Here is a 16,533-nt window from a genome sequence, read left to right on the forward strand (position 1 = left end):
CGGCTCTCAGAGGCCCAGCTTCTCAGTGAATTGGCAATTGCTGTAAGCCCCTCCGAGAGAAAGCTGCCCTCAAGTTCTAACCGATTCCAGACAGTCCCGCTTCTCCCGTTTGAGTCTGGGTCCCTAGAGACTCGCCCAGAACTAGAGCTCAGAGCCTGAGCCTCCCTCCTGATTGAAAATGACAACCGCGCCCTCAGCCCACCAGCCCCTCCGTGCGCACCTCCACACCTTTGTATTTTCCGCACTGCGCCTCCTCTGAGCCTCAGTATGCTGTTCTCTTTCCTTCTAGTTGAAGAATTTCCCCTCAGCCAGCTTTCCTGTGGTTCTGGGTGATGTCCGTTCCATCTTTTAGTTATATTTTTGAAGTGGTTGTTCGAGGCAGCAAACTCCGGTGTTTACCTAGCCGCCATCTTGGTTCTCCTCGAAAGTTTTTTTTTAATTTTTACATTCACTTTGAAGCTCTTAATTTGATTTATGCTCAGCTATATTTTTGACAACTAATGATAAAATATTTGTAACATAAATATCTTAAATATTACACTATGGACAAGAGGAATCAACACCTGAAATTCTCAGTATATATTTCACTTATGGTTCATTCAATACATATTGATTGAGTACCTAATAAGGACAACCACTCACTGTGCATGCTGGTGACCAGGATGGAGATTCAAAGCAAAGGTGTGGCCCTGTCCTGGAGGAGCTCAGGTCCTAGTGAGGTGGTGGTGCCAGGCCAGGCAGTGTCGGCTGCTGCCCTCGGCATTGGTCTGCCAACTACAGGCACCAAAAAATGTTAATGAATCCAACGCCATGATCCAGGTGATGCGGAAACACACAATTCTGAACTTAAAAATGTACGGTTATGTAAGATACAATTTGTAGCAGGAATCAACCTCAGTCTACATATTCAAATGTGTAAAAATAGAGTTATTTTTCTGTAACTGAGCTTTATTTCTGTTTGAAGGCCCCGTTTGGCTGAGGTAACAATGATCTTATCAAGAGAGGCCTGCCCCCTTCCTCAGGGCTGGGTCCAGATCAGGGAATCTCTGAAGTACCAAGATGAGAAGAGGGAGACGCCAGATCTTTGCATTATTGATCCACCCACAAGGACCCTGGGACGTTCTTGGTCTCTGGTGCCGGTTTTCAGTCTGGCCCTCCAGCCCTGGCATCACCTGGCTCCGCGGGCCGGGCTTCCTTGCCCTGCGAGGTGGCAGAAATCTCTCGGAGGTGGCCCTGCTGTCCCGGCATATTTGAAACATCACCTCAGAACTCCTTGGAAAGGAAAATTCTCCTCTTTCCCAGATTCCTGCCTCAGGAACACTGACGAGCCCAGACAGCAGGTTGCGAATACTCCAAGGCTCCACTCTCCAGGCTCTGCAGATGGAGAGGGTGCAGGCATTCCCAGGCTCTCCCTCCCCGGAGAGGGTCCGGCATCAGAATCTCACTCTACTTCCTCCTCTCGGAACCTGGGTTTTTTCTCTGCCTCAGAAGACACTCCCTCTACCCTGAGATTTTAGCTTCAGAGACACCTAGAATTATCGTAATGGATTTAATTTTTCATTTTAAAGTGGGATGTACTCGCATCAGGTGACTGGTCCAGAGCACCCCAGGGAGCAAGGACCTCTCGCCATTTTCAGGGTCTGAAGCTCAAGTTTTCCGCAGCTCCGCCTCCGTGCTGTCACGTCTCTCCTTTGATGACAGTCACAGGCTACCACAGATTTCCAGGCAGAGGCAAGTGCTCATGCATTAGCGCCAATCTCTTAACATGATGAGGTGTGTTATCATTCCCATTTCACAGGGGAGGAGGCTCCAGTGGGGAGACATGACGTGTCTCAAAACCTGCCATTTATTAAGCACCTACTCTGTGTCAAGTGGGTTTGTTTGTTTGTTTAATTATTGATTTGAAAGAGAGGAAGAGTGAGGAATATCAATGTGTTGTTCCACTTATTTATGCACCCATTGGTTGGTTTTGTATGTGCCCTCACGGGGACCAAACCTCAACCCGGGCGTTTTCGGAAGCTGCTCCAATCAACTGAGCTACATGGCCAGGGCCCAAGTGTGCTATGTAAGCTCGACTCCTTAGATATCCTCCACGGACGGTGTTAGCAGAGCATTTTTCTGATAAGACTGAGGCTCAGGACTTGAGTGACTCACCCAGGGTCTTGGTGCAGCAGAACAAAATCTGAACTGAGGTCTGGTTTCCAAGGCTCCCTCCAAGGCAGCTGCTTGTTCCACTAAAACAATGCATGCGCCTTTAAGAGGAGGAAATGGGGCTAATGCCAGTCACACTCACTTCACTATTACCATGAAAATCAAGTCAGATTCTGGACGTGGAATGCCATGATGCTAAACCATGAAGTTAATACACATAGCTCCAAATTAGGAACCCAAACACCTGCTTCAGTTCTAAAACCCTGTTCAATTTGGCAAATCGTTTAATCTCCTCAGATCCACTTCCTCAGCACTAAAATGAAAGAACTGACCTGAGTGACTTTTAATTCTGCCCTGCTCTGAAATTCAATTTCTAGATAAAGTATCATATACATAAATGATTGGAAAACACCTTTCAACTTTATCTTGACTTTTGATTTAGCATCTCACTTATTTTCCAGTTCCCTTGCAAAGTTTATCTTTTGGCATCCTCAGATCTTTTTAGACACTGTAATAACTTCCAATAAAACAATACGTTATAGAGGATGCAAACCACAGCTTTGAGAACTGTCTGCAAGCTTAAGTTTTAAATGTGCAAAATATTTTGGGATGTATATCCCTTCAACTGTTGTAATGTACCCCGCGAATCACAGAAGGACGCCTCAAGAAGTCGAATTAAAGAGTCACATTGATTGCAATCCGGGACTATGAGGGGCCATTCCCCAAATCTCATAGTCATAAGATGGTGGCAAAACCAGACTTATATAGGCAAAGATCACAAGGGTATTGATTACATCTCAAGATTTGGAATGAGGAACCTGGTTTGCAAAAAAGCAGTTTTGTAAGGGGAATGCCTTACAATCAATAAGGCATTCAATCGAATGGGATGACTTATACAATTTAGAAAATCAAAGTAACCTGTCCATTGTTAAACAAAGCAAATAGGTACCATACTTCACCACAAAAGATGAAAGAGAAGTAGGTAAGATTTTTCAATAAATCAACTACTAGAGATTAGATCATAACACAACTAGATTCCGTTTAAACTAAAACTGTTACTTTACTGTAGGTACAAGTGCAGAGGAAATGTACTTGAAGGTTAGTCTTGCTATTTCCTCATTCTCTGATCTTGAGCAAATTACCCCATGCCTGTTTTCTCATTTGGAAAAAAAAAGCATTCCAGTACTGTGCATCTCAGAGGGCTGTTCCGAGGAACTAGCAATCTATATAAATGCAGTATCTGGCACACAGCCAAAGTCTAACTAATATTTGGACGTTGTCACCAGCGTTCTTAGTTATTTTTATACGTGAGCAGGTTAATTCGAGAATTATTTCAGGGAACAAATCCACAAGTGCCTACTGTTAGACAGACCCCCAGAGCGAGGACGATGAGCTAAGTATGGAAACGCACTAAGGCAAAAAGCCCCGGAAGCCAGATGCTGAGCAAGGGGCAAAACTGGGAAAACAAGAACTTCGTCCCCAGGGTGACCTCTCCTCGGCTAGCATATCACAGGTCATGTGGTTTGGACCCGGCTCTTTCAAAACCCCTGAGACCTTTTCCTCTCTAGGCCTCAGTTGTATTTCAGTCCAAGCCAAGAAAAGCAGCAAAATCAGGCAAGTGACACTGTGGCTGCCTCAGGACCAGCTTTTACCTCCCAAGTCAGTCCCTCCACATTGTGTCCTCAGCCGTGGGTAATGATTGGCATGTGCTACGGACTGTTTTTCCTACATCCCTTCTTAGCAGGAGACAGAATTCTACTCAAAACGTGGAAAACCGCCCTGACCGGTTTAGCTCAGTGGATAGAGCGTTGGCCTGCAACTGAAAGGTCCCAGGTTCGATTCCGGTCAAGGGCATGTACCTTGGTTGCAGACACATCCCCAGTAGGAGGTGTGCAGAGGTGGCTGATCGATGTTTCTCTCTCATGGATGTTTCTAACTCTCTATCCCTCTCCCTTCCTCTCTGTAAAAAATCAATACAATATATTAAAAAAAAAAACCACGTGGAAAACCGATCATAAGACGATCAACATGGCGGGACCCTGGGACGTGCTTCTCACCACTTGCTCTGAGTCCCTGGATCCATCACACCAGAGTGAAGGGGACCCCAGAAGGGGAAGAATGGGTGACTGAACCCAGGAACACCTCAGGAGAACAGACCTTTACATCTTGCCTGGTAGGAGCTGGGACACCTGTTGCTAATATACAGAATTATACTCATTCTATTCATTTGGGGAAGAAAGTCACATGCGGGGACCTTTATGTGTTGGAACCCACTGTCCGGGAAAAGGGCTGTGGACAAAAAAACAAGGCCACAGGCTAACCTGACAGCTCAGGGAGGCCTGCGTGGCGGTTTTGCAAACTCAAAGACCTAAAGTAACTATTAAGGATGGTCTAAAATTGAAACTTTAACTACAAGCAGTTTATAGTGGGTAGTCATGTCCTGGGCCAGTATCTTCCCTAGTAAAGGTCAATCTTTACCTTAACCGAGCCTATCTGTCTTTTTAAATCTAAGATAACATCCTTGTGAAAGGTCGGGGTAACTTGTAACTTCCCTTTTTCTGGACCCCTCAGAGCATAACCAAGGACAGAAACCATAAATTCCTTTAGTGTTGTTGTTATCATGTTAATAGTTGACTGTTACCTGTCCTGCACCCACCTAAGTAAAAGAAGTATGTGTCTATCATTTTACTTTTTATCCAATCCCAGAGGTTCCCACCTCTCCCCCCTTTGCTTTCTCCCACCTCCCTAATCCATCACCAATGGAATTCATTTAACCCACCTAGGTCCCCTCCTTTGATTGCAATGTATAAAAATAGATGAAAAACCCACCATTCTCTGGAGCATTGTCCCAATCTGTTGAGATCCTGCTTCCCGGCAATTGTCGACAGTTTGGCTCAAATAAACTCACAAAAATTCTTTACAGGTTTGAATGTTTTTATGTTAACAAGATGCAGGATGTTTTCTCTAAAGGTTGCTGCAGTAGCTCCCTGTGGTGAACGTCTGCCTCCCCCCCCCCCCCACCTAGTTGTCTTTCAGTATCTAACAACCACAGTATGAACTATTATAATTTCACCCTCCCTTATAGTAATGGACATACTAAGCTGCCAACTGGTTGTTGTTTTTTTAAAACATATTTCAAGAAAAACAATTTTAAATATAATAATGTTAACTGGTTGGTTTCCGATATGTGGAGTAACTGTTTATTCAGATACCCGGTCAACAGCACCAGAGGGGAGGGCCTTGTTCCTTACACCCACGGACAGAAGGAGACCTCTGCCCCATTCCGTTAAGGATAATTATTAACAAACAGAAAGAGGAGAGAAATGTTAGGACCGTAGGGCAACAGGGTCCTTAACGGCCATTGGTCAGCTTCCCGCCACAGGAGACAGAGACCCAAAACAAAGCTTTCTAGACAGGGTCCTGAAGGCACCAGCTCGCGCGCCTGCATTCCAGCCCCCCCACCCCCGCCCCAGCCCCCCGGACAAGTCCCCGCAGGTGACTGCGCACAGAATGAAACTCCAGCGCCTGGGAGCTGCCATCGACCACCCAGGTCCCCTGGGCGGTGCTGGGCAGCCCCTGCCTTTCCCTAAACCCATTCCATTTCTCTCCAAGCACCTTTGCTTACCCTGCCCGCGGCCCTACACCCGGCTCACTTTCACCTACTATGTGCTACGCCCCGCACTAAAGTCCCGGGTCTTGCAGAAAATTAAAGCGGGATTAGGGGACAAACTAAGGAACACGTGGCCAGCATGAGACGCGCGTCACCGAGACGGAGGGGGACCTCCAGCCGCACTCTCCTCGCGTCGCAGCAGACACCTCGGTTCCCCGGCTGAACCCCGGAGCCCATCCTGCTGGCCCCGCCCTCCGGCCCCGCCCCGCCCGATTGGCCCCGCCCCGTCCCAGGAGCGCACGCGTGGCGCCCCGGGATGACACGCTCAGCCCTGCCCACACGTCACTTCCGGGACGCTTCCTGCGCGGGGCCTTGTGGGTAGCTGGCCGGGTCCGGGCGACGGTGATGGCGGGGGACGTGGGCGGGCGCCGCTGCCCGGACTCGGAGCTGCTGCTGCACCCGGAGTTGCTGTCCCGGGAGTTCCTGCTGCTCACGCTGGAGCAGGTCGGCGCCGGGGCCGCGGGGGCGGGGGCCGGAGTGCTCTGGCGGGAGCGCTCCCGCCGTCTGGGCAGCTCGGTGCTGGCCCACCTGGTTTCCCTGCCCCCCCCCGAAAGGAGACGTCCTCGCACATCAGGAACCCCTGGGGGTTGGGACTTACCTTTTGGGGTTCATGATGGCTCGCAAAGAGGGGTCCTCGGTGACCCTCGCGGCCTGTACGGGAGCAAAGAAGAGGGGCCGAGCGAGGGTCGTGGGGGGACGGAAACGGGGACGTGGTCGGGGACAGGGGATCACCGCACGCGCACCCCGGTTGCAGACGAGGTCGCAGGGGTGAACTGCCTCCTTTCGGGCCACCCCGTCGTGATTGCGGTGCAGGATCAGCCTGGAGGATAATTCGGGGTTCTGCGCTCTCGGTGTAGCGTTTGCTCTTTCTCAGCTAATGTGGCCGCTCATAGGCGAAAAAGAAGACACAAAGTGATAAATTTTGTGTAACGTGGTAGAGAATTACTGGACGTTTCCTTGGGGTTTTATGTATAGCACCTTGTTTTCCTTGTGGCCCCTGAGCCCTCCGTGCTGTATGTATAAGCTCATCAAGCTTTAGCTCAGCCGGTCATCTTAGTGGTGTCAGTTACCTGTTGCGTCTTTTCTCAAACCTCTTAGGCACATCAGAGTCACCCAGGACTGGTTAAAACACACATTTTGCGGGACTCATCCCCTCTGTGTCGGAGTCAGTAGTTCTGAGATGTGGCCTGAAAGTCTGCGTGTGTTTTTTTTAGTAAGTTCTCGCTTCTAGTTCAGGGACCACAGCACCGCTGCCCCTAAGCAGGGCCTCCCGGTCTAACCTGCCATGGTTCTGCGGGACACTGTCTAGGGGACCCTCTGGGTTCCCACTTGTCTCCGAGTGAGTGCAGGTGCAAGTTGATGATAACGGCCCATCTGGTATAAGACAGAAGAGGAGCAAAATTGTGCTTTTAAGTTTTTAAGGGGAAAAAAGGATTGGGAAAAGTTTCAGAGGACATAGATTGGATGTGTTTAGTCAGTTCTAAGCACAGTGTTCCCAGAATGGTAGGCGAGCCGTGACCACATCTCCATTCCGGTTTCCTTCGCTGTTCTCCTCATCGATGAGGATGGTGTCAGCGGAGGCGCCCCTGTTGCCTGGCATGTTGGCTGAACACTGGACAGTAGGGCTTGTCCCACGGAGGACATGTGGCCATTGCCTGTCATAGGAGGCTGGACCTAGTATTTACAGAGCTTGACCTACTTATAATACCACTTTTTTCAGTATTATAAAGGACCCTTAAGCATGTGCCTAATTGTAGCAATGGTTTTATAATTTGTTATTTAAGCAGTAGTGTTCTGCCCTGTTAGGCAGGTAGTTGGTTAGTTGTTAAAAGAAGGATGTTGTTTTGAACTTATTTTTGTTTCCTTTTCCACAGAAGAACATAGCTGTTGAAAGTGATGTAAGAATAAACAAAGACAATCTTACTGATCTGTATGTTCAGCATGCAATACCATTGCCTCAGAGAGATTTGCCAAAGAATAGATGGGGGAAAATGATGGAAAAGAAAAGAGAGCGACATGAGCCAAAAAACGAGACTAAAAGGTACTTTTCAATGCTTCTGGTTTTCATCTTCTATGACTAAACAATTTTGCTTTTTTTTCTTTCTCCCTAGGTAAATTTAGGTAAAAAAAATTCCATTTATTCAACAACTATTTATTGAGCACCAGGCACTGTACATATACCATGAATAAAACTGACAAAATTTCCTGCTCATATTTTAATATGAAGAAACATGATAAAAAATTAAGGAAAATATATTGTATGTTACATCATGACAGAAGAAAAAGCAGTGAGAGGATTTACAGTTTTATTTATTTTTTTTAAAAAATATATTTTTATTGATTTCAGAGAGGAAGGGAGAGGAAGAGAGAGATAGAAACATCAATGATGAGAGGGAATCCTTGATTGGCTGCCTCCTGCACGTTGGACCGAGCCAGCAACCCAGGCATGTGCCCTTGACTGGAATTGAACCTGGGACCCTTGAGTCCGCAGGCTGACGCTCTATCCACTGAAGCAAACCGGCTAGGGGGGATTTACAGTTTTAATTAAAGTGGCCAGGAACAACCTCACTGAGAAATGCCATTTCAGTAGAGAGACCTAGCAAGTAGCGAGTAAGCTAGCGTTCCAAGCAGAATACAATAATTGGGGTCAGGAGTGTGCCCACAAACAGCAAAGAGACCACCAGGCTGGGTGGAGAGACTCAGAGGGAGAGGGGGCGAGGTTGACTGCGTGATGGAGGTTGTCAGATCACGTAAAGCTTTGCAAGTCATTGTGAGAACTGCAGCCGGACTATTGAGAGGAGAAGCCAATGGAGGGTTTCAAGCAGAGCGGTGACACCATCTGAAGTCCGTTTTAACAGGGTCATGCTGGCTGCCATATTGGGAGGTGACTTAAGGTGGGGAGGGACAGGGAAAGCAGTTAGCAGACTGCAGTGATCCAGGCAGCAGCTGGTGGTGACGGTGAGGTGGTCGTGGACTTGATGAGACGTGGTTGGGTCTGGATGTATTCTAGAGGTAGAGCCAGAGCCAATGTGTGCTGAATTGTGAGAAAAAATAGAATCAAGACTCGAATAAGGTCTTTGAATAACACAGAAATGGAGAGCTCACACAGCTTCAGGGACACTATTTCACATTTTTAAATTTCAGAAAATTGTTTATAGAACCACAAGCAAATGAATTTCCCTTTTAAAGGTACATGTGATTATTCAGTATAGTTGATTAGTTAATGAGGACTAAGTACCCAGAGAGCCCTAAGGGAGCTAGTTGTTTCTTTTCCTGTGTCACTTGTATGGCAAGTGGGTGTTGTTGATTACTGAGTCTCCTCTGGGAGCCTTCTGTTTGTAAGGTGCTGTCATGGGCAGTGCGGTAGCGATGGAGTGAGGGAGAATGCTAATTCTGATTCCAGGTTCTAATCTCTAGTTGTGAAGGATGCAGAAAAACTCATGGCCGGTAGGGAGGTTGTTCTCCGAGGAGTAGAAGAGTGAAGATTGGGGCATGCGTGCTCAGTGTCTTTTGGAAAGTAAATGAGCGTACAGCCCCACTTTGGATCAGGAACACGTTCAGTTCAGATCGAGCATCATTTTAGCTCGATGGTTGCGTGTTGGTCAGGTCGTGTATTAGTGTCAACTTTCAGAAATCTGGATTATGCTGTGCATATCTTTAATTGACTTCTGTTAAGTCTTACTTCGAAAGTATTTTCTTCTTTATCTGCACATTCAGGCCCGTTGTCCTAGGCAGAGCTTTCAATCCTGACGTACTGTACTTCATGTGACGGCTTCTTTTAGTCCCTCAGAGTCACTTTGGAAAGGATCTGTGGCTCTATTTTTAAAAATCACAGTTTGACTCCTGTCTCAGAGCATTAAAGCTGGAAGGATCTACTAGGTCACCGAACATTATTGAGCCGCCTGCTGGTTCATCTCTGGAGGATCGAAGCTCTGGAGAGGTGCTGAGACATGCCTGGTCCCACCGACTGGACCAGGGCTTTACTGCTGCGCTTCTCAGACCCGAAGGTGCCCCTTGCCTCTCAGATTGAACTCTCACAGCCGATGCACCTGCTCACAGTCCTGTTTCCCTCCTGCAGTGGCAGTGGATTATAATGAGTTTATTTTTCATCTTCTGCCAAATGATTGTCAGTGGTGAATTTGGCAATCACCTGGGATCTGGTTAAAAGGCAGATTCTGAATTTTTTACAAGCTCCCAAGATACTACCGATGCTACTGATCCCTGGACCACACTTTGAGTGGCAGGCTGGAGAGTTCTTCCTGCTAAGTGTGTTTAATTAAAAGGTTTTTATCGTAAATCTGTTGTTTGAGGTATAAAGAATAATGACCAAATGAAATGCTTTTATTATCTTATGATTAAGAGTGGAAATTAGATTTTCAGAAGCTAAATATGAAAACTTGCTAAATTTTAAAATGAAAATCATACAGATGTTACAGTTCCAGTTATTTTAGAAAATGCCTTGGCTTAAGCGACCTTAATGAAGGAGCAGAATGTTCCATATCGTCGTATGTAGATTGCCGCTATGGTCGTCTTGGTATAGTTTTGTAGTTTATTATCCTTTCTAAATAGTAATACATGGTCAAGATAACCCTACTAATAAGATGGTGATTTTTAAAAATTAAAAGAATTTTTAGTTACTAGAAAATTCTGTTTTACTTTTTGGGGTAGTTGGTCAATTGATGTTTTAAAAATAACTCTCTTGTGTGTACAATAACACTCTTTAAATTTCATGTCAACAAATATTTAAACTTTAAAGCACCAGAATTTGTTACTTCATTTACAATGTCAAAGAAAATTTCTTTTCCAGTGGTCCTACTTACAATAGATTTGTCTTATCAGTAAATTTTTTTGGTCATTGTTTGTTTTAACTTACATTCTAGTAACTGCTTTGCCATTGCAGATGGCATCTTTCATGAAAGTGTCTCTTTGATTTCAGGAGTAGCACTGTAGACGTGTCAAAGAAAAGACCTCTCATTGTGTTCGATGGAAGTTCAACAAGCACAAGCATAAAAGTGAGAAAGACAGAGAATGGGGATAATGATCGACTCAAGCCTCCCTCTCAGGCAAGCTTTACCAGTAATGCCTTTCGAAAAGTATCCAGTTCCTCCTCAAGTGTGTCACCCCTAATTCTGTCTTCCAATTTGCCTATGAACAATAAAACGGAACACAATAATAATGACACTAAGCAGAACCATGACTTAGCACATGGGAAAAGTCCTCTGGGCCCCGCGAAGCTGCCGCCTTTGTCCCCAGTGGGAACTACTCCAGTGAAGCTGAAGCGAGCTGCTCTGAGAGAAGAAGCCGAGGCCGTGGTGAGTGGCGGTTTCCACGGGCATGCGAGGGGTGTGAGGTCTCTGAGCAGTCACTGCTGCAGGCTGGTCCTTAGCCCTCATGTGATCTGTCAGACTTTTACATCTCATTTCTCATAAATCCATCATGGTAAACTGATGCTTTTTAAGAAGTACACTCAGTTTTTTTTTTCTGCTTAAAATGTGTAAAGAGAGAGTCTCTTAGACACTTATCCTAGATTTTTCTCATTTAGATCCTTTAAGTATCTTGCATCTAAAAGAAAGAAACACTCTTTTTTAAAAATTTATTTTTATTGATTTCAGAGGGGAAGGGAGAGGGAGAGTGATAGAAACATCAGTGATAAGAGAATGATTGATCGGCTGCCTCCTGCACACCCCCCACAGGGAATCAAGCCCGCAACCCAGGCATGTGTCCTTGACCAGAATCGAACCCATGACTATCAGTCCTCATGCCGACGCTCTATCCACTGAGCCAAACTGGCCAGGGCAGAAAGAAATCCTCTTGTTAGCAAGGCTCAGCATGTTAGATAATTTGTGCAGGTCACATTTCAGTAGCATGGGAGAGCTTGGTCTTTGTTTTGCACTTAACTTAAGCCACACTAGAGTCTAGGACTTACCACTTGCCTCCCCTGCCCCTTGAATGTCCCTGTCCTTGGAGGGTAGAGGACATTTGGAGGAATCTAAGTTGTGTTCTACTGCACTTAAGCATTTTAGATGCTGGCAAATTGGATACAATTACGCAGTTTACTTAGAGTTTAATTTATGAGATTTATGTAAACATCCAGCGGTTTTATAACCTTGTTCATCTCAGACTGCTATAACAAAAATACCATTGATGGGATGGCTCAAGCAACAAGCAGTTATTTCCTACCGTCCTGGAGGCTGGGAAGTCCAAAATCAAAGCCCTGGCAGATTCAGTGTCTGGTGAGAGCCCACTTCCTGGTTCATAGCCAGTTGCTTGTCTGGGACCTCACATGGCCGAAGGGACAAGGCACCTTTCTGGGGTCCCTTTTTGTAAAAGCATCAATCCCGTTCATGAGGGCTCCATCCCATTAGCTAATCACCTCAGAGGCCCGCCTCCAAATATCACATTGGGGGTTAGGTTTTAGTACATGACTTCTGAGGGGACACAGACATTCAGTCTGTAGCACATTCCTGTAGTATATACTTGGGCTTTATTATCTTCAAATTGTGTGTCAAAGGGATCGAAACTCAGAGTAGTCCAGTCAAAAATAGTAGACGCTAGAAAAAGAAAGCTGCTGTGTATCCAACCAGCCCTAAATCCTTACATTAGTTCCTTGAATCCTTTTAGTAATCCTGTGATGTAGACACAATAGTTATTTCCATTTCACAGATGAGGAAACAGAAGGTTGGATAATTTAAATAAACTTGCCCAGGGTTCAGTTAGAATTCATGCCTGGCCCCAGACATGCACTTATGACACCAAGTTGCCTCCACATTAAATTCGGTCACCTTTGTAGGAAGGAGGGAGAGGGTGTCAGATAGGAGTGGGAAGAGGCATCCACCCTCACATATTACAGTAAGGAGTGAGCTTTAAGGAGTTTTTTTTTTTCGTTTTTGAGAAAACATTTTTCTACTCAAAAAACTTTTACTCTTTCAGAGGTGTGGTTTTAAAAATTTTTACTTATTTTTAATCTTCACCCAAGGATATGTTTTCTGTTAATTTTAGAGACAGAAAGGGAGAGAGAAACATCAATGAGTCGCCTCCTGTACATGCTCCGACTGGGAATCGAACCCACAACCTAGGTGTGTGCCCTGACCAGGAATCGAACCTGCCACCCTTTGGTGTGTGGGTCGATGCTCCAACCACCGGAGCTACCCGCTAGGCCAGTGATGGTGAACCTATGACACACGTGTCAGAGGTGACACGTGAACTCATTTTTTTGGTTGATTTTTCTTTGTTAAATGGCATCCTATATGATAAAAGCCTAATATGCTAAGTGTCCGGTTGATCAGTCGGCCTTTCAACCAATCAAAGTGTAATATGCTAACGATATGCTAAGGCTACTCAACCACTCACTATGTCATGCACTGACCACCAGGGGGCAGTCGATCAGTCGCTATGACATGCACTGACCACCAGGGGGTAGACACTCCAACCGGTAGATTAGTTTGCTGCTGGGGTCCAGCCAATCGACTGGGTGAGATAGGCTAGATATGCCCTGGAGCCCTCCCACAGTCCCTCCCCGGCCCCAATCGTGTGCCAGTGGGGTCTCTCAGTCTGGCCCGTCCCTCTCACAATCTGGGACCCCTTGGGGGATGTCAGAGAGCTGGTTTTGGCCTGACCCCACAGGCCAGGCAGAGGGACCCCACTGGTGCACAAATTTGTGCACCAGGCCTCTAGTTTAAATATATAAAATAAATATCAAAAATATACATCTTTGTTTTACTATGGTTGCACATATCAAAAAATTTCTATATGTGACACGGCACCAGAGTTAAGTTAGGGTTTTTCAAAATGCTGACAGGCAGAGCTCAAAAAGCTCGCCATCACTGCCTAGGCTCAGAGGTGTGATTTTGTGTGTTTTTTTTTAAATCTTATCTCCTGTTAAGATCTTGGATTGTGAGATTGAGGGAGGACATGGGCTCTGCAGGGGGGAAGCAGCTCAGGAGCAGTCAGTGGTCTCAACCCTGAGTATACCCTAGAGCAGCGGTTCTCAACCTGTGGGTCGCGATCCCTTTGGGGGTCAAACAACCCTGTCACGGGTCGCCTAAGACCATCAGAAAACACATACATAATTACATATTGTTTTTGTGATTAATCACTATGCTTTAATGATGTTCAATTTGTAACAATGAAATTGGGGGTCACCACAACATGAGGAGCTGTATTAAAGGGTTGTGGCATTAGGAAGGTTGAGAACCACTGCCCTAGAGCTTCAGAAAGTCAGAGGTCAGAGCCTCATCCCTGCTGCCTGTGGGTTCTCATCTAACTGGTCCTGGGATAAGGCCCAGGTCCGGGCATACTTGTAAGTACCCTGGGTGATCCTAAGGTGCACATGTTTGAGAACCACAGCTAGAAAAATGGGAGCCAAGCAGGCTTGCTCTGTTTCCTAATCTAAGATCTCTCCCACCAGATGGCAGCAGGGATCCATCATTTGTATGTTGGTAGTAAACCTTGGTGGTTTAAAAATAGTTCTTCCGGTTCTCTGACATTTTTGTAAGAATAAACTGGTTTCTGTTTATGGCATTTTAGGATAACCTGAAGCCACCAGAAACAAAGAGGAAGATACAGCACGTTACATGGCCATGAAGGAAAGTTTCCAAAAATGTAAATATAACTGTAGTTTTCAAACAGTTCACATATATTGACAGTATTTACAGAGAGCTTGATTATTTTGAAAATTTTCTAAAGTTTTAAAATTAGGTTCAAAAAAAAAGTCTCTCCCTCCCTGCTTTTCTCCCTCCCTTTGAAAGAAAAAAAATTGCCTTTTATTCTCTGATTAGGAAAGAATTTCTCTTTTTTAAAAAATATGTTTTTATTGATTTTAGAGAGAGAGGGAGAGAAAAACATCCATGTAAGAGAGAAACATCGATCGGCTGCCTCCTCTGCATGCCCCCCACTGGGGATCAAGCCTGCAGCTGGGCATGTGCCCTGGCCTGGAATTGAACCAGCAACCTTTCTTTGCACGGGTCGATGCCCAGCCAGCTGAGCCACACTAGCCAGGGCAGAAGGAATTTCTTTGTAAATGAATGGCTTACTATACGTTACTTATGTTGACAGTAGTCAAATCAGGAAGCTACAAGTCTGGTGTACCATAAAGCATCTGATGAATTTTAGGAATAATTCTCATTAATCTGTTTCAATCTTTGGAGAACTTAGAGATTTTTTTTTTAAAAAAACTCACATATTTTAGAAGTTCACAATTTTTCTTTTCCCAAGCAAAAGAATATAACAGTTCTCAGTATTTTAGTAAATACTGCCAGTTCAACCTTGAGGTTCACTGAGAAAAGCATATTTGCAGTGCTGCCAATACACTACTCAGAATATACAGATAAAATTGCTGTCCTCTAAGTGCTTGCAATTGCTTCTTCCTTTGAAGTCGTAGCAGAATTGTTTCTCATGAGTTGACTGCTCAGTGTTGCCCCAGGTCCACCCTTCAGGATATCTTGTCACAAAGCAGTCCTACCTCCTCTTTTCAGGAACAGTCTGACCTCACTCTGAGCTCAGGGATCTCCCTCCAGGAGCTTAATGAGGCCGACTTTAAAAATCTCCAGGTGAAGTCATCATATTAGAGGTGGTACCTGTTGGCAGAGAGTTCAGTGAACAGGAAGAGGAGGTAGAGTTGTAGAATTTAGGAGAGTCTGGGAGGATGGTGGTGAAGGGGAAACTCGGTGTGACCCAGATGGGCCAGCAGAGGAGGCACTGAAGTTGGAAGTGAGGACCCAGCGACAGCACGGAGGGTGCAGCATGGAGCGTGTCCACAGGGCCGTCCCGCAGGCATATCTCTGCGTGTGTGCCAAGTGGTCTTGTTCCAGCTGCATAACTGAGTCAGTGAGCAAACAGGTTATTCCTCACATTCGTGAGTCCCAGTGTTCACTTTCCTGCCGTGTGTTTCTAACCAAGTGCGAGAATTCTTGATACTCTCTCCCTTGTATGATTGATCTTCAAGTCAGGGTTTGCCTTTTCAGTACTTTTTACAACAGTCTCATTCCTCTTTCTAGTTTTAAAACACAAGCATTTGAATTCAGCTGTTGAATAGCCATAGGAAGAAGTAGTTCCACCGTGCAGGTGAACACTGTACTGGAACTTTAACCCTGTAGTTTCAGTCCTGCCTTCTCCAGACTGCATCTGTTCGCATGAGACAAAGTGGATACATACCGAGTTGCCTAAATTGTTAATGTTAGGGTAAATGATTAAATACGCATTGTCTGCGGGTCTGGTGTATTCCTCTGCATAACTGTTAAGGGACATTTTGAAAAGTGCAGATTTTAGGGTAGAATGACAAGTTATATTTATTCAGTTGTTCCTTCTGCTTTCATCTGCATTTCTCTCTTAGTTAAGAGAGAATTAGCCATTTGACAGTTTTAAGTCAGTAGAAACTTAATTTTCGTTACTCAAAAAATTAACTTTTAATTTGTATATTTAACTTCCAAAGTAGGTTGGTACTAACAGCTGAACTGTGTAACATTGTTGCTTCAAATTGAAGTTTATATTATGGACATTCAGAGTCAGCGCTCATATAGCAGCATGTTCTTGACCTACTTTGAGTTTGAAATGTGGAGGAGCTAAGCTGGGTACTGTGTGTCCCATACACCAACATCCTGGAGCGCTGTGCCTTCCTCCGGGCACAGACACAGCTAGCCCTCGGCGTCTCCACGTGCGCAGCGGCCTGCAGAGCCTGCCCACAGAGCCTGCCCGCGGAGCCTGCCCGCAGAGCC

At 45.6% G+C, this 16,533-nt stretch overlaps 1 protein-coding gene across 3 annotated transcripts in view; it reads left to right on the forward strand.

The window, feature by feature from the left end:
* The first annotated feature begins 6,131 nt into the window (after window positions 1-6,131).
* The window catches only part of LOC102771709 (chromosome unknown open reading frame, human C2orf49), a 16,337-nt gene continuing 5,935 nt past the window's right edge, over window positions 6,132-16,533 (forward strand). Inside the window, exons 1-5 of one of the 3 annotated variants that reach the window (XM_006759517.2) lie at window positions 6,132-6,265; window positions 7,696-7,862; window positions 10,758-11,133; window positions 14,348-14,422; window positions 14,648-14,666. In XM_006759517.2, the coding sequence (XP_006759580.1) occupies window positions 6,167-6,265; window positions 7,696-7,862; window positions 10,758-11,133; window positions 14,348-14,404 (699 nt within the window). In that variant the 5' untranslated portion in view covers window positions 6,132-6,166 and the 3' untranslated portion in view covers window positions 14,405-14,422; window positions 14,648-14,666. Of the gene's footprint in view, window positions 6,266-7,695; window positions 7,863-10,757; window positions 11,134-14,347; window positions 14,555-14,647; window positions 14,667-16,533 lie in introns of those variants that run through there. The other 2 variants (XM_006759518.2, XM_006759516.2) reach the window with 2 other exon arrangements.

This window comes from Myotis davidii, unplaced genomic scaffold, assembly GCF_000327345.1.
Source record: "Myotis davidii unplaced genomic scaffold, ASM32734v1 scaffold614, whole genome shotgun sequence".
NCBI lineage: Eukaryota > Metazoa > Chordata > Mammalia > Chiroptera > Vespertilionidae > Myotis > Myotis davidii.